This window comes from Zalophus californianus, chromosome 15, assembly GCF_009762305.2.
Source record: "Zalophus californianus isolate mZalCal1 chromosome 15, mZalCal1.pri.v2, whole genome shotgun sequence".
NCBI classification, from domain to species: domain Eukaryota; kingdom Metazoa; phylum Chordata; class Mammalia; order Carnivora; family Otariidae; genus Zalophus; species Zalophus californianus.
Window position 1 is genome coordinate 47,202 of NC_045609.1, and position 18,436 is coordinate 65,637.

The 18,436-nt window shown below is 51.3% G+C and overlaps 1 protein-coding gene across 1 annotated transcript in view; it reads left to right on the plus strand.

Annotated features, from left to right (window-relative positions):
- The window catches only part of LOC118356338 (synaptosomal-associated protein 47-like), a 64,047-nt gene extending 46,819 nt beyond the window's left edge, over positions 1–17,228 (plus strand). The window contains exons 6-8 of the mRNA XM_035724317.1: positions 4,530–5,016; positions 16,698–16,913; positions 17,124–17,228. Of these exons, the coding sequence (XP_035580210.1) occupies positions 4,530–5,016; positions 16,698–16,913; positions 17,124–17,228 (808 nt within the window). The remainder of the gene's footprint in view (positions 1–4,529; positions 5,017–16,697; positions 16,914–17,123) is intronic.
- Positions 17,229–18,436: the final 1,208 nt, after the last annotated feature.

Sequence of the window (18,436 nt, forward strand, 5' to 3'; positions counted from 1 at the left end):
AAACTATTTCCTCTTGGGGCGCCTGGGTGGCTCAGTGGGTTAACCATCTCTTAATTCGGCGCAGGCCGTGATCTCAGGGTGGTGCGATGAAGCCCCACGTTGGGCTCCATGCTGGGCGATGAGACTGCTTGAGATTCTCTCTCTCCCTCCCCCACTCTCTCTCTTTCTCTCTTAAAGGAAAGAGGGAAAGAAGGGAAGGAGAAGGGAAGCTGATTCCTCTTACTGCTGTGTGAGGATGAGAGCCCCAATTCCCCACGTGGCCCTTGTTTGTGCCTTGGGATAGGAACAGACACCTGTTGCTGCCGGCTGCGGGTGGGATTTCAAGCTTCCTCATAACTGTGCCCTAGCTGGGAGAATTGGGGGGGTCTTGTTACCGTCCCCCTCCACTGAGCCAGTAAGGTTTCCCTTGTTACTGATGGCTCTTCATGTGGCCTTCCCTACCACCATCCCACTTAGGGGAAGCAGTCCTACTGCAGCCAGGTAAGGGTGGATGTCGAGGCTCCTCACGTACTTTTTCTGACACTGCTCCAGTTGGGGAAAGCACACCACAGTATAGCCAACTGAGGGTGGACATCCATGCCACCCTTTTTTTAGTTGAAGTATAGTTGATACACAATGCTCTGTTAATTTCAGATGTACAACATAGTGATTTGACAAATTAATGTTATACTCACCACAAGTGTAGCTTCCATCTGTGTTGGTATTACAATACCATTGACCATATTCCCTATGCTGTACCTTTTCTCTCCATGATTTATTTGTTCCATACTGGAAGCCTGTATCACCCACTCCCCTTCATCCATTTTGCCCCTCCCCCAACCCTCTCCCCTCTGGCAGCCATCAGTTCTCTGTATTTATGGGTCTGTTTCTGCTTTTTGTTTGTTCGTTTGTTTAGTTTTTTAGGTTCTATGTATAAGTAAAGTCATGTAGTGTTTGTCTTTCTCTGTCTTATTTCACTTAGCATTAATACCCTCTAGCTCCATCCACATGCTTGCAAAAGGCAAGACTTCATTCTTTTTTTGTGGCTGAGTAATATTCCACTGTGTGGTGTGTGTGTGTGTGTGTGTGTGTGTGTGTGTGTGTGTCACATCTTCATTATCCATCTAGGGAGACCCTTGGGTTACCTCCGTATTTTGGATATTGTAAATAATGCTGCAGTAGAGATAGGGGTGTAGATATCTTTATCACTAGTGTTTTTATTTTCTTTGGGTAAATACCCAGTAGTGGAATTACTGGATCATATGGTAATTCTGTTTTTAATTTTTGAGGAACCTCCTTACTGTTTTCCAGAGTGGCTGTACCAGTTTGCATTCCCATCAACAGTGCAAGAGGATTCACCTTTCTCTGCATCCTCACCAACACCTGTTGTCTCCTGTGTTGTTAATTTTAGCCATTCAGACCGGTGTGAGGTGATATCTCAATGTGGTTTTCATTTGTATTTCCCTGATGATGAGTGATGTTGAGATCTTTTCATGTGTCTTTTGGCCACATGGATGTGTTCTTTGGGAAAAGGCCCTATTCAGATCCTCTGCCCATTTTTTTAATTGGATTGTTCATTTGTTTTGGTGATGAATTGTATAAGTTCTTTATATATTTTGGATATTAACCTCTTATCAGATGTATCATTTGCCAATAACTTTTCCCATTCAGTAGATTGCCTTTTTGTTTTGTCAGTGATTTCCTTTGCTGTGCAGAAGCTTTTTATTTTGATGTAGTCCCAACAGTTTGTTTTCACTTTTCTTTCCATTGCCTAAAGAGACATATCCATAAATATGTTACCAAGGTGGATGTCAAGGCGATTTTACTGTATATGTTTTCTTTTAGGAGTTTTATGGATTCAGGTCTCACATTTAATCCATTAATCCATTTTGAGCTAATTTTTGTGTATGGTGTAAGAAAGAGTCCTATTTCATTCTTTTGCATGTGGCTGTCTAGTTTTCACACCACCATTTGTTAAAGAGACTGTCCTTTCCCTGTTGTATATTCTTGCCTCCTTCGTCATATATTAATTGACAGTGTAAGTGTGGGTGTATTTCTGGACTCTCTCTTGTATTCCTTTGATCGGTGTGTCTGCTTTTGTGTCAGTACTGTGTACTGTTAGGATTACTACAATTTGGTAGTATATCCTGAAATCTGTGATTCTGATACCTCTACCTCCAGCTTTGTTCTTCTTTCTCAAGATCACCTTGGCTAGTTGAGGTCTTTTGTGGTTCCATACAAATTTTAGTATTTTTCTAGTTCTGTGGAAAATGCTCTTGGTATTTTGATAGGGATTGCGTTAAATCGGTTGATTGCTTTGGGAATTATAGACATTTTCACAGTATTAATTATTCCAGTCCGTGAGCATAGTACGTATTTCCATTTGCTTGTGTCATCTTTAGTTTGTTTGTTTGTTTGTTTTTAATCAAGGTTTGATAGTTTTCAGAGTACAAGTCTTTCATTTCCTTGGTTAAATTTATCCCTAAGGTATTTTATTATTTTTGGTACATTCGTAAATGTGATTTTTTTTCTAAATTTCTCTTGCTGCCACTTTGTTATGGGTGTTCATATTCTTAAACTACTTCTTGCTTCAGTTTTGGAAGGTTGGGTGTTTTGAGTATTTTGTCTATTTCATATAAGTTGTCCCATTTATTGGTGTAAAGTTGGGTATGATATCCCCTAGAAGGCTTTCCAGGGCTAAAAGGATCTATGGTGATGCCTCCCTTTTTATTCCTGATATTGGTAATGTGCATTTTCTTTGCTTTATTCTTTTTTTTTTTTTTTTAGATTTTATTTATTTATTTGACAGAGAGCGAGAGGGCACAAGCAGGGGGAGCAGGAGAGGGAGAAGGAGAAGCAGCCTCCCCACAGAGCAGGGAGCATGATGTGGGGGATCCCGGACCGTGGGATCATGACCTGAGCCAAAGGCAGACGCTTAACCGACTGAACCACCCAGGCACCCCTCTTTGTTTTATTCTTGTTCATGTCTTGTAAGGTTTTTAAAAATTACTTCAAAGAACCAACTTTTGGGTTTAATTTTTAAAAATTACTTCAAAGAACGAACTTTTGGCTTTGTTAATATTTTCTTTTTTCTGTTTTCAGTTTCATTGATTTCTGCTTTTCCGTTCTTCTACTCTGGGTTTAATTTATAACTTTTCGCAACAGAAGCTTAAATCACTGATTATAAACCTTTCTGAGAAGTTTTCAAATACATGCATTGAGAACTATAAATTTTCCTTCTGACTGCTCTATTTGCATCCTGCCATTTACTGCATATTGTTTTGTTTCATTCACTTCAGATATTGTCCAATTCCCTTTATTTAGAATTGTGCTTAATCTCCAAATATTTGAGGACTTTCTATTAGTCTTTTGTCATTAATTTCAGATTTCATTTCTTTGGGGACAGATGGTATACTTGAAATTTATTGAGACGTGTTATACTCTTTTCTTAAAGTTTTGAATATACTTTAAAAGGGTATGTATTCAGCGGTTGGATGATGTTTCCATAAATACCAGTCAGCCTGAGTGGATTAAATAGTGTTTATATTCTTACTCATCATTTTTGTCTTCTTGCTGTGTTAATTATGGAGAGAAATTTGTTGAAATCTACAACTGTGATTGTCTATTACTCCTTTTAGTTTTGTTAATTTTTGCTTAATGAATTTTGAAATTGTGTTAGATATACATGTTTAGTATTAAGTCTTTTTGTCAAATTGACTCTCTTATTATTATTTATTGTCTGTCTTTACCCCTGGTAACACTCCCTGTCTTAGAGTTTATTTTCGGCACAATATGTCTTTTTTCCAGTCCCTTTGCTTTTGATGTTTCTGTGTCCTTATATTTCAGTGTCTCTTATAAATAAGACATAGCTGTGTCTTGGTGGTTTTTTCTTTAATCCAGACTGAGAGTCTGCCTTTAAATTAGAGGATTTAGTCTATTTACATTTAGTATAATTACTAATATGGTTGAGTCTATCCACCATCTTGATATTTATTTTCTGTCGATACCATTTGATCTTTGTTCCTTTGCTTTTCTTTTCTTGCTTCCTTTTTTTTTTTTTTTTTGCTACAAGGTAGATCTCTTTGTATTCATGGGTACGTTACAATGGTGCCATCCACTGTGGTAGCCACTAGCCACCTGTACTTAATTTGAAAATTCAGTCCCTCGTTATATCAGCCACACTCTGGATGCCCAGTAGCCACACATGCTTGTTACCACATTGGAAAGGAGAGATTACGGCAGAAAGTTCCAGATTGAGGTCAGGATTTGTTTTGAGTCAGAATTACCCAGGGTCCAATGTGAAAAGGGCATCGTTCTAGTCAGAAGACGTGTGTTCATGTTTTGTGTTTACTACTGATGGGCTTTGTGTCCGTAGGCCTACGAGATCCTGCTCTTAGCCTGTTTTCTTTTCTAAAACACACGGATAGTAATTCCTGCTCTTCCACTTCACAGAGTGCTTGTGGAAAAGAACACTACAAAATGGTTAACAGTCTTCAGGAAAACATTAAAACTCAGTTGACTGTGTTTCTGTGTTTTGTTTGGTCTTTTAGGTTGCTGACGGAGCTGGAGTCCCCTTCTTGGTGGCCCTTTAGCTCCAAGCTTTGGAAGATGCCAGCAGAAACAAAGTCCAAGGGGGGCACCTCAACGGCTAGTCCCAAAGCTCTTGGAAAAGAAGGGGTAGTGGTCCGAATTCCTGCTGTTATCTCCCAGGGAACAGCATCTCATGTTAAAGCAGGAAGTCTTACCATCCTTGTGTCCGGGTTGAAAATCCATGACTCGAGTTCTTTGCTCATGCACAGATTTGAAAGAGAAGATATAGACGACATTAAGGTTCACACACCTTTTGAAATTAGCATCCTCCAACGGTTCATTGGGAAGCCAGACATAGCTTATCACCTGATATCCGCCAAGATGCCCGAGGCTGTCCCCATTTTGGAGGTGCAGTTCAGCAAGAAGATGGAGTTGTTAGAAGGCGGCTTGACACCCGGAAGTGCCAGCACGTCTTCCCCAGCAGAGAAGGGCTGCTATGTCTGGAAGGTGGGTGAGTGCGCGTCGGTCTCCAGGGGCGCGGCCTGTGGTACACCGTTAACGTGCTGCGTCGCTGATAGCATCTGCTTGTTCTGTGCACCAGTGCAGACTGTCCATTTGTTTGTAAATGAGAACAGTTCAGACCGTTTTCCTCAATACCTGCAACCTCAGACTGTGTGAGTCCCGGAGCACGGGTGTATCACACACTGGAGGGCTGTGTGGGTTTCCCCTGAGCTTAGCAAGGCTCGGTGGCACTTTCAGAACAGAGGAAGGCTCCACGGTAGGCGATTCCCCCTTTCCTCTGTGTGACTCAGGGCACCTAGCTGCCCACCCTGGTGGGTGTCCAGTCCCTCCACCCCTGACCTTGGCATCAGTCTGGGTCATCCCAGCCCGCCTTCCAGGGACATGTTTAGGAATCAGAATCTCTGAAAACTGCAGCATCTTTTTGTGGGTTTGCAGGCCTCCGCTATTGGTGAGGCGTGCTGTCCTCTGAGTGTCTCTGGGGAGCACGGAGCTGGGCATGGCCAGGGGTCACAAGGGTCCCAGGTCGCAGGCCCAGCCCCAGCCTCGCCCACAGCAGCCTGGGGTCATCTGACTTCTCAGATTTGCCGTCCTGATGGTATCCGGTGGCATCTTGCTGGTGTCTTTATTTTCATGTCTGATTGATTGTGACGTGGAGCATCTGACCCTCCTTATTTGCTTTTGGGCTTCACATGTTTCTCTGTGGATTGCCTATTCTGTGGTTTTTGTTTTTTTATTCTGCTGTGCTGTTTGTTTAGTCCATGTTGTAGGTATGCATCCCTGTTGGATTTAGAAGCTACCACCTCTGCCAGACTGTCACTCTCCGTTACAGAAATCCTTAATTGGGTAAATTCCCCTTAAGTTTGTTTCTGCACCCATCTTAAGAATCCCAAAGTCATAAAATACCTTATTTTCCCATAGGTGATCTTATGTCTGTGTTATTGTGATTTTTCTAACAGGCTCGTGGTCTTTCCTTATTGACTTTGATTGCTGGATGTCTGTTACAATAAGAGATATGTTTGCTCCTTTTTGTTCTGAAGTGATTGATTTCAGTGCTAATATGTAACCTGGTTCCCTAACACATGAATATTTTGATGTTATTCTACATGGCTTCACGTTTCAAAAGAAATTTACCTGAAAATAGATCTGTCCCATAAGCACCAAAATTTTGGAAGTGTTAATGTAAACAGGTAATTTTTTGGCATTTCCAGATTTTTCTTTGGCCCTCCTCAAGGCAGGACTGGGAAGCCCGTAAAGGGGCCGAGAAGGGTGGGCAGTACCAGCGAGCCCAAGACCCTGATGAGGGAGGCGTCAGGCCAGGCCGTCGGTGCCCCCACCCTGCGGTTTGCCCCTGGGGGGCTGGGGCTGGGCAGTGAGGGGACCTGGGGCTGTTAGGCCTGACACAGAGCGCCTTCAGCCGTTGATTCTGCTGATGGAGAACTCCCCGTGCCAGGCACAGTGCCGGGCCCCCACAGTCCCTCTTCTCATGGAGCTCCACCACATTCGTGGGTTTTCTGTGTACCTGGTGGTTTTGGAGAGAGTGTCGCGTGCCAGGTGGGGGATGCCAGCACACTCCATGCAGGGGAGAAGAGGCTTGCTGGGCCTGCTCTGACCCCGAATGTCCAGGTGCAGACAGGGCTGGAGAGGAGCAGGAAGTGCATGCCAGGGCCTCTGTGGCCATGGTACAGTGGCAGGAAGCTAGGTGAGTGTGGATTCCTCAGGGCCTGCCATCAGGAAGGGCACAGGCCAAGGCTGTTGACCACAGGCCGCACGTCTTCCTCCTCAGGGAAGACTCACATAAAGTCAGCTGGTGCTGGGCCTTCGCCACATCCATAGACACCTTCTCAGCAGCATCTAGATTCAGGATGTGTGGCCTCGCCTGTCAGTCACAGACGGTGTGTGTGTGGAAGGAGTGGGAGCACCTCCAGATGAGTGTTCATCCTGGTGCTCACTTTAGCCTCTGGGGTGGAGGGGTTCCCACAGCATGTCTGCATCTGCATGGAGCGAGAGGTGCCATGCTCCCTCGGTGAGGCCACCCTGCCCCGGGAGTAGATGAGGGCGCAGGGGATGAGGAGGGGAGGCGGGGGGGAGGCCAGCACGTGGGCTTGGGAGCAGAATAGCAGGACCGCGTCTGGCTTGCTGGGGGATCCGCGGGAGGCCTGGGCGGGCCCTCTCTGTCACCTCTGATTTTGTTTCCAGCACCTGTGTTTTCACTGTCCCACAGTGGAAAATGCAGAAGCGGTGGGGGTGGAAACCATGACTTGACATCTCAGAAATTTACCCCATCCTCCAGAAGCCGTGTTGGTAGCTGCGTGGCCAGCAGGGGGCAGTGTCACCACAGGACCGGGTTTGCCTTGTGTCAGTGTGGGGAAGAACTTTCCAGAGACCTCTGCAGTCCTGTGCAGTGTAGGTGGCCCGGGCAGCGACTGGCCTCAGGGGTCTCCTGGGCTTCAGGGCCTGGGAACGACACAGGTGGCCTGCGTTCACCCTGGGGAAGAGCAGTGGAAAATGGCTGTTTCTTGCACAGCATCTTTAGGATACCCTTTACATCTTAGCGTGGATTCAGACTTGAGGAAGAGCTGGGAGGAGGGTCCCCCGTGGCTGCCATCCTCACTGTCACAGCTGACGAGCCTGTCTGAGCTCTGTCTAGATCCCCTCGTGCTTGCCGTTGCAGGACACCGTCTGGAGTCCCCCACGACGGGTGGTGTCTCCCTGGGCTCTCCTTACTCTGAAGGTCTCGACGGCGCGTAGGAGGAGTGCTGAGGTTTTGTACACCGTCTCCTGATTGCACTCTTGTCTCATGTTGTCTCATGGTCCTGGGGTGATGGTTTTAGGAAGATGACTTCAGAGCATGGCCCATGCTTAGCAATTGATGGTATTTTGGGTAATTTTTGTCTTTGTTGTTTGCCAACGGCCACGTTTGAGAGAAGCCTTCTCTGACCACCTCATTCAAGAGACAACACTCGCCCTCGGGTGCTGTTGCCCTCTGATTGGCTGCCGTGCTCTCACACTGGGACAAGTACTGCATCTGGACAGGACGCAACTTGTCTCTTGATGACCATATCTCCAGCACCCAGAACAGGCCCAGGCATCCAGGAGCACACTCATCTGCATGAAATAGTACACATCTGGGACCCCGACTTCACCATACCCAGGCCGGAGTCCTTGAGCCTGACACCCCCCGTGACCCGCGGCCTCAACTCAGACCACTGAGGCCATTCACAGGACCAGCACATCAGGCCTGTCATGCCCCTAAGCTCTAAGCCTAACCCCAGGTTGGCTTTTGAGCGTCTCTTCCCAGAGCCTTGCTCCAAAGCACCAGGTATCCGGGACACCCGAGCAGTATCAAGGGATTCGGGCTGCCACCAAGAAGGAAACCCCACCACTGTGAACTCTGGAAAGCACTCAGAGCAGAACTCTGAATGCCCATCCCTGCGAAACTGCACTTTCCGCGCCGCCTGGCGGCAAACCCTGAGCCTGACTCCCAACCTGTTCCCACCCTCAAGACACACTGCCCATCCCAGCTCGCCATAGTTCAACACAGACCAGGAGTGCCGTGCACCTGGGCCCTAACCCTAACCCTAAACCTCACCTGGCTTCTGAGAGGTCTCTCCCTAGGTCCCTGGCTCCATGCCCCAGGGATTTGCGCCACCTGAGCAATACCAGGGGACACAGACTGACACCACAAAGTAAAATGTGCCATTTGGCACTTCTGAAAGCATTGAGAGTAGGAGTGGTCTGCCTGCCATGCCCCTAGGCCCTAACCCCAACCCTAGGTGGGCTCCTGAGTGCCTTGTTCCCGCAGGTCTTGCTCCAGAGCCCCACGGACAGGGAACACCTAACTAATACCAGAGGACGCAGCTTGCCACCAAGAAAGAAACCCCGCTGGTTGGAACCCCGGAAAGGATTCATAGCAGGAGAGCGCTGCATATCCACCCCAGTGAACCCACACTTTTAGCGGTCCCCCGGCCGAAAAGAGGAGCAAGACACACTGACGAAAGACACTCACACTGACCCACACCCTCGACCCTCACCCCCGGGAACCTCGATGCAGCGCTGGCACATCAGGCGTCCCATGCCCCTATGTCCTAACCCTCACCCTGGGTTGGCCGCTCAGGGGTCAGTCCCCAGAACCTGGCTCCAAAGCCCCAAAGATTCGGGACACCCGAGCAATATCGAGGGACTCAGGCAGCCACCCGGAAGGAAAACTCGCCATAGGGAACTCGGAAAAGCATTCAGAGCAGAACTCTGAATGCCCATCCCAAGGAACGCACAAATTTTGAGCCCTCTGGCGGCCAGCCCTGAGCCTGACACTCAGGCTGACCCACGCCCTCAAGACAAACCTCCCAGAAGGAAACCGCACCATTGGGAACTCAGGGCAAAGCTTTCCGAGTAGGAGAAGCCTGCGTGCCCATCCCAGCGAAATGCCACTTTCAAAGGCCCCCTGCCTGCAAACCCTGAGCCTGACACTCACCCTGACCCACACCCCCAACTCGGATCCCCCCGCACCCCAAAGCTTGCCCCAGCGTGGGCAGATCAGGGCTCCAATGACCCTAGGCCCTAAGTCTATCGCTAGGGTGGCTTCTAAGTTTCTGGATCCAGAAGCCTGGCTCCAAAGCCCCAGGGATGGCAGTAACTGAGCAACATCAGAGGACTCAAATGCCAAAAATAATTCAAACACACTACTTTCAACTCCGGAAAGTGTTCAGAACACGAGAAATCTGAATGCCCATCCTAGCCAAAGCACAAATTTGTCGCCCCCTGGCCGCCAACCCTGAAACTGACGCTCAACCTGACCCTTGCCCTCAAGAGAAACCCCGCAGAGCAGGCTACAGCCCTTGCACTTCAGGCCTGCCATGCCCCTAGGCCCTAACCGTGACCCTAGGGAGGCTTCTGAAGGGTCTGTCCCCCCAGGGGCCTGGCTCCAAAGCCCTAGGAACTGGGGACACCTGACCAGTGCCAGAGGACTCAGCCTGCCATTAAAAAGGAAAACGAGCCATTGGGAAGTCCCGTAAGCATTCCGAGCAGGAGAACTGTGCCGGTCCATCCCAACGAACCTGAGATCAACGTGTCCAGGCCGCAATCCCTGAGCCTGGTACTCCCCCCCTGACGCACGGCCTCAACTCAGTCCCCAGGAAGCTCATCACAGCGCCAGCACATCAGGCTTGTCGTGCCCCTAAGTCCTAAGCCTCACCCTAGGTTGCCTTCTGAGCACTCTGTCCCCAGAACTGGCTCCAAAGCCACAGGGATTTGGGACACCTGACAAGTACCAGAGGACTCAACCTGCCACCTCAAAGGAAAACGTGCCATTGGGAACTCCAGTAAGCATTCCGAGCAGGAGAACGGTGCCGGTCCATCCCAATGAAGCTCAAGTTCAACATGCCCAGGCCGCAATCCCTGAGCCTGAAACTCCCCGCTGGCCCACGGCCTCAACTCAGACCCCAGAAAGCTCATCACAGCGCCGGTACATCAGTCCTGTCATGCCCCTAAGCCCTAAGCCTAACCCTAGGTGGGCTTTGTAGCACTCTGTCCCCAGAGCCTGGCTCCAAAGCCCCAGAGAATTGAGACACCTGACCAGAGCCAGAGGACTCAGCCTGCCACTAAAATGGAAAACGTGCCATGGGGAACTCCGGTGAGCATTCTGAACAAGAGAACTGCGCCGGTCCATCCCAACGAACCCCGAGTTCAATGTGCACAGGATGCAGTACTTGAGCCTGAGACTCCCCCTGACCTTCGGCCTCAACTCAGACCACTGGAAGTCATTCACAGCACCGGCACATCAGGCCTGTCATGCCCCTATGCCCTAAGCCTAACCCTAGGTTGGTTTCTGAGCGTCCCTCCCAAGAGCCTTGCTCCAAAGCACCAGGTATTCGGGATACCCAAGCAGTATCAAGGGACTCAGGCTGCCACCCAGAAGGAAACCGCACCACGGGGAACTCCGGAAAGCGCTCAGAGCAGAACTCTGAACGCCCATCCCAGCGAAACGGCACTTTCTGTGCCGCCTGGCGGCCAACCGTGAGCCTGACACTCGACCTGACTCCCGCCCTCAAGACACACCGCCCATCCCAAGCTCGCCACAGTTCCCGCAACCAGGAGTGCCATGCACCTGGGCCCTAACCCTAACCCTAACCCTAAACCTCACGTGGCTTCTGAGAGGTCTCTCCCTAGGTCCCTGGCTCCATGCCCCAGGGATTTGCGCCACCTGAGCAATACTGGAGGACACAGACTGACACCACAAAGCAAAATGCACCATTTGGCACTTCTGAAAGCGCTGAGAGCAGGAGAGCTATGCCTGCCGTACCCCTAGGCCCTAAACCCGACCCTAGGTGGGCTCCTGAGTGCCTTGTTCCCGCAGGTCTCGCTCCAGAGCCCCACGGACAGGGCACACCTGAGCAATACCAGAGGACTCTGCTTGCCACCAAGAAAGAAACCCCGCTGGTTGGAACCCCGGAAAGGATTCACAGCAGGAGAGCACTGCATGCCCACCCCAGTGAACCGACACTTTCAGCGGTCTCCTGGCCGAAAAGAAGAGCAAGACACTCACGCTGACTAAAGACACTCACGCTGACCCACACCCTCGACCCTCACCTCTGGGAACATCAACACAGTGCTGGCACATCAGGTGTCCCGTGCCCCTATGTCCTAACCCTCACCCTGGGTTGGCTGCTGAGGGGTCAGTCCCCAGAACCTGGCTCCAAAGCCCCAAAGATTTGGGACACCTGAGCAATATGAAGGGACTCAGGCTGCCACCCGGAAGGAAAACGCGCCATTGGGAACATGGGAAAGCATTCGGAACAGAACTCTGAATGCCCATCCCAAGGAACACACAAATTTTGCGCCTTCTGGCAGCCAACCCTGAGCCTGACACTCAACCTGACCCACGCCCTCAAGACAAACCCCCGAGAAGCAGGCCACAGTGCTGGTACGTCGGGCCTGCCGTGCCCCTAGGCCCGCACCCTATCCCTCGCTGACTTCTGAGGGCTATGGCCCCAGAGGCCTGGCTCTAAATCCACAGGGATCGGGGGCACCTGAGGAATACCAGAGGATGCAGCCTGTCTCCCAGAAGGAAAACGCACCATTGGGAACTCGGGGCAAAGCTTTCCGAGTACGAGAACCCTGCGTGCCCATCGCAGCGAAATGCCACTTTCAAAGGCCTTCTGCTCGCAAACCCTGAGCCTGAAACTCACCCTGACCCACACCCCCAACTCGGATCCCCCGCACCCCAAAGCTTGCCCCAGAGTGGCCAAATCAGGGCTCCAATGACCCTAGGCCCTAAGTCTATCCCTAGAGTGGCTTCTAAGTTTCTGTATCCAGTAGCCTGCCTCCAAAGCCCCAGGGATGGCAGTAACTGAGCGATATCAGAGGACTCAAATGCCAAAAAGAATTCAAACGCACTACTTGCAACTCCGGAGAGCGTTCCGAACAAGAGAATTCAGAATGCCCATCCCAGCCAACGCACAAATTTGGTACCCTCAGGTGGCCAACCCTCAGCCTGATACTAAACCTGGCCCACTCCCTCAAGACAGACCCCCCAGAGCAGCCTACGGTGCTTGCACATCAGGCCTGCCGTGCCCCTGGGCCCTAACCGTGACCCTACGGAGGCTTCTGAAAGGTCTGTCCCCAGGGGCCTGGCTCCAAAGCCCCAGGGACTGGGGACACCTGACCAGGGCCAGAGGACTCAGCCTGCCAGTAAACAGGAAAAAGTGCCATTGGGAACTCCGGAAAGCTCTCCGAGCAGGAGAACTGTGTCGGTCCATCCCAACAAACCCTGAGTTCAACGTGCCCAGGCCACAATCCCTGAGCCTGACACTCCCCACTGACCCACGGCCTCAACTCGGACCCCGGGAAGCTCATCACAGCACCGGCACATCAGGCCTGTCATGCCCCTGAGCCCTAAGCCTCACCCTAGGTTGGCTTCTGAGCGCTCTGTCCCTAGAACTGGCTCCAAAGCCACAGGGATTTGGGACACCTGACAAGTATCAGAGGACTCAACCTGCCACCTCAAAGGAAAACGTGCCATTGGGAACTCCAGTAAGCATTCCGAGCAGGAGAACTGTGCCGGTCCATCCCAAAGAAACCCAAGTTCAACGTGCCCAGGCCACAATCCCTGAGCCTGACCCTCCCCGCTGACCCACAGCCTCTACTCAGACCCCGGAAATCTCATCACAGTGCCGGTACATCAGGCCTGTCATGCCCCTAAGCTCTAAGCCTAACCCTAGGTTGGCTTCGGAGCACTCTGTCCCCAGAGCCTGGCTCCAAAGCCCCAGGGACTTGAGACACCTGACCAGGGCCAGAGGACTCAGCCTGCCACTAAAAAGGAAAACGTGCCATTGGGAACTCCGGTAAGCATTCCAAGCAGGAGAACTGCGCTGTTCCATCCCAATGAACCCCAAATTCAGCGTGCCCATTCCACAGTCCTTGAGCCTGACAGTCCCCCCTGACACATGGCCTCAACTCAGACCACTGAGGCCATTCACAGCACCAGCACATAAGGCCTGTCATGCCCCTAAATCCTAAGCCTAACCCTAGGTTGGCTTCTGAGCATCTCTCCCTAGAGCCTTGCTCCAAAGCACCAGGTATTCGGGACAGCCGAGCATTATCAAGGGATTTGGGCTGCCACCCAGAAGGAAACCACACCACTGGGAACTCTGGGAAACGCTCAGAGCAGAACTCTGAATGCCCATCCCGGTGAAACTGAACTTTCTGCACCGCCTGGCGGCAAACTCTGAGCCTGACATTCAACCTGACTCTGCCCTCAAGACACACCGCCCATCCCAAGCTCGGAACAGTTCCCGAAGACCAGGGGTGCCGTGCACATGGGCCCTAACACTAACCATCACGTGGCTTCTGAGAGGTCTCTCCCTAGGTCCCTGGCTCCATGCCCCAGGGATTTGGGCCACCTGAGCATTACAGGAGGACACAGACTGACACCACAAAGCAAAATACACCATTTGACACTTCTGAAAGCATTGAGAGCAGGAGAGCTCTACCTGCCATGCCCCTAGCCCCTAACCCCAACCCTAGGGGGGCTCCTGACTGCCTTACTCCTGCCAGTCTCGGTCCAGAAACTAACCCGTACTCTAACCCTAACCCGTACCTTAACCCTAACCCATACCCTAATCCTAACCCGTACACTAGCCTGTAGCCTAACCCTAACCCGTACCTTAACCCATACCCTAACCCGTACCCTAACATTAAATCCTACCCCCAAACCATAAATCCTATCCCTGATGCTATCCAAAACTGTAACCAAAACCCTGAACTTTAACCCCTTTCTTATTTTTCCCTGGCCTGGAGTTTCCTTATTCCCAACCATGTGCATAGTCTCCGTTCCATGGAAAGTTCATCCCCCTAAAATATTTCTGAGTCTCAGTTTTAAATCTGCACAATTCAGTCCCATTCTGAATGGTTGCCTTAGGTTCTAGGGCTTACCTGTATTTAAAGCTCCCAGGTGTACCCATGAGGATTACTCCTGCAGCCCAAGTCATCTCGGTCCTGGAAAGGCAGTCCATTCTCCTTCAGTCTCAAAGCACATTTTTGTTGGATAGGGTAAGTTCTTGTGGGCCCAAGAGCCCCCTCCCAAGACCCAGCCTTTCAAGATTCTTGCCCTGTTCCAGGTTCCTGCCTATCTGGACCTCCATATTTTGTGCATAAACAGTAGGTACCTCCCCAGTCTGCCACTGTCAGCTGGGGTCTCTCAGGCCTGTGGAGGACAACCTGGTCCCAACCCATCTGCTGGTCACCTGGCTGTTGGGATCAAAGCCCCACAACTATTTCTTTGGCAGCAGTTTTAATGTGGTGACTGTCAGCCCCAGGACCGTCTGCCTGTTCGATCCCCAGCTTTGTCAGTCCTCACAGGTGTCTATTATATGGAGATAACACGTTATCTAACATTTAATCCGCTGCACCGGCCAAGGAATCCACTCTCCTCCAGCTCAGGCTTCAAAGGAAATAGGTACATTTGAGTTAGTACAGGCTTGGAAATGGATAGATTCCACGTACCCCCAACAGCCCGCTCCTGAAACCAGGCTCCTTCTGAACTTCTCGCTGTACAGATCCCTGGGTACATCCCCGTGTGGGACGTGTGTGTGCAGTATGCAGTGATCAACCAGTTTTGTGTGTCCAGGACCCTACAAGCCAGTGGAGTTCCGACCTCCTCAACAACGTGCCATTCTGAAAGGAGGGGGCACACCCCTGAAAATCGTTGCATGGTGGCAGATTTCCACGTTTGAACTGATTGCACACTGGGGATGCTGACTTGCACAGCAATCAGTGCTCGCAGCTGTTTCATTGAAGGGTACCCCAGCGAGTCTGTGGAGCCCCATAATGGCAAGGATGTGCAGCTTCCTCCGGCTGGGCCTTTAGGGGGAATATGTGCAGTTGGAATTAGGCAGATATCTGGTGCTCCAAGCAGCCCGCTCCTAGGGCAGGGCCTCTCCCTAGAGCTGCCCTATTCCAGCTCCCTGGCTCCCCAGATCTGCCCAGCTTGTGCACGCACACCACACATCCTTCAACCTGCAGAGGGCAGCCTGAGGCCCACAGGTCTGTGGAATCTGTCTGCATACCTCCCGGGGAAAGGGTTACACCCCTGAAAATCTCTCTCAGCAGCACCTTTAGACTGCCAGCAGTCAGACCCCGTTTGGACCGGCTTCCTGAAGGGGCTCCGGGTCTCTCTTCTTAAACACGGCCCAGACAATCCCTCACTCTCACCCGCCTCTTCCAAGGGCCTTGACTTAGGGTCCATCTTGTCTGATATGGGGATGGCACACCACGTCTCCACTGGTTAATGTCTGTATGGAGGATCTTTTCCACCCTCTCACTTTAACCCTCTTTGTGTCACTGGGTCCCAGGTGACCCTCCTGGAGACAGCATGCAGCTGGATCTTGTCTTTTAAACCTAATCCTAACCCAAGCTCCGCCTTTAACTGGAGACATCCGCTCATTACTTCTAATGTAAATGAGCAGGAAGGACTCACTTCAGTCATTTCCTGTGTGTTTTCTGTATGTCTTCAGCTTCTTTTCACTGAGTCAAGATTTATTTCCAACCTTGAAAACATTTGGACTCATCAAAGTGGTGCTGCTGTAATTTCTTATCCTACTTTAGTGCTTCATATAGAGATTTTCAGACATAGACACAGTGACCCAGCCCGACAGCACGTGGTAAGAGTTACAAAGGCCTCGGCTATTTAACAAAACCGAAAGTGACAACCAAATAATGCAGCACAGGACTTGCGCGTCCTTGATGAGGACATAATCAGGAGCAAGTTATTCAACCAAACCAAATGCAAATTTGTTTTTACACTTTTCATGTGTACTTTTAGTCTTTGCTTCATACAGCCACTGATAATTGAGGAAACTTTCAACTGCGGGATGTCTAAATATTTTTTTAAGAATTTTATGTATTTGGAATAGAGAGTGAGCAGGGGGAGGGGCGGGGGAGAGGGAGAAGTAGGCTCTCCACTGACCTGGGATCCTGGCGGGGCTCCGGCCCTGGACCCGGAGATCCTGACCTGAGCTGAAGTCCGAGGCTTAACAGACTGAGCCACCCAGGCGCCCTGGGATTTCTAAGTATTTTACTAAAGAAGACACGAAAAGGCCACAAACTACAAATGCCTACACCAAAGAGGGAAACACGGCCCAGCTGCATTTACCCGTGTCCCCGCCCCTCAGCACCGCAGGAGGCCCGCCCGCCGCCAGCCGACCCAGCGGCCAACCAGCCCTACCCAGGCCCGGCCATCCCGGGCACCTCCCGCCCTCCCTCCCGGCACCGCGCTAGCCAGCCCGTACCCCGGAGGGGTCCTTCAGGCCTCGGGCCGGGCAGCCCTCCTGCGGGTCCTTGTGCGGTTGCCTAGCAGCTGCGAGGACGCGAACGGAGCCGGAAGCGGAGTGCGGCGCCAAGAGAACCCGGCTGGTCGGAGGGCTCCGAGGCGGGACCGGGGCGGAGCGGGACCGGGGACGGGGCGGACCGGGGGACGGGGCGGACCGGGGGACGGGGGACCGGGGCGGGGTGGGGCGGGGGACGGGCGCCGACTGGGACATGGCTGGCCGCCGGCGGGCCCACCGGGGGAGTCCGGGGTCGTACCTCGTTTCCCTCAGGTGGCAGGCCCAGCCTTGGGATCCACCGTTTTTCGGCCCCGGGCGGGAGAAGCACGGATCGCTGGGTTCATTCCGCGGTGTGGGGGCGAGGGCAGTCCAGCCTGACGGGGAAGGTTGGTTCCCAGATGTGTCCGGTACCCAAAAGATGTTGGTCGAATGAAAGAGGCCTTGCGAAGTGGATGTGGGAGCGCCAGCTGTTGACGGTCTTCGAGCCTGGAGTTTAGGTCTGGGTTTGGCTTTGGAACAGGTCCCTCTGCTCCAGGGGGAGATGGAAGGGGCAGCCCCTCGCTGTGCTCACCAACCACCTACCACTTGCCATACACGGGTCATGAGATGAGGGTACCTGGGTAAACAAGGCTCAGCCCTACCTGAGCAGCGGTACAGTCAGGGAACTCTGGGTCCTGTGGGCATTTTCCACCCCGACGGGGTGCACACCCGTCCTAGCTCTTGCCACAGGAGACTCTGCCAACATTGTGTCTCCTTTCCTCTGAGCCCAGCACAAGGTCTGCTCATGGGGAATCGAGCCTGAAGGCATCATTTCTGTGTGCCCCAGTGGCTCAGAATCGGTGCTGTTGTGCGTTCTTAGTACAGTTTGAAAAGTTGTATTTGGCAGTGAGGAGAAAAGAAACAGCTAGAGATGATGTCACACCTAGGTGTGGGCACCAACTGATGTTTGGGGTGGGCAAGAATTACGTATTCGTTTTTCATATGTTATTTGTCCCTGTGTGGCAGAACCTACTAGTCCAAATCTGGTAGGCCATTGCCCGAGTCTGCTGCCAAGGGAAGCAATGTTGGTGGAGGTGCAGATTTGGCGTCATCACTATTTAGGAGCTACTTGAAACTACTAGAGATTGAAATAACCCTAGAGAAGAGGGTCTGGAGAATGCCCACATTGAGAGAGAAAGAGGCAGCTACTGGTTGCAGCAGGGTAAAAAGTGAAGGGGAAGGTGGAGGCATGAGGTAGGTGATCAGGAATGCACATTAGATGTCTTTGGTTGTGTGGTCTGTCATTCAGCGATTAGAGCTTAGGCCTACAGAACACTGTGTCTCACATTGATTGTTGTTTTGTCCTGTTTTACTGGTGAGAAAGCTTGCCTATATACAACTTGTCAAATAGTCTTTCCAGGTGAGAATGGGAGGTGTGGCCCTGAACATAGCTGCCGTAAGGAGATGACATAGAGTCATAAGTGGCTCATAAGGGCACAGGCAATATACACCCGAGTGTCCCTGCATAAGTATAAGGTTACCCAGCATCGCATCACCAGCTGGCTCTAGAGCCCACATCTATAAGCATGTATGGCGTGTCACGCTCT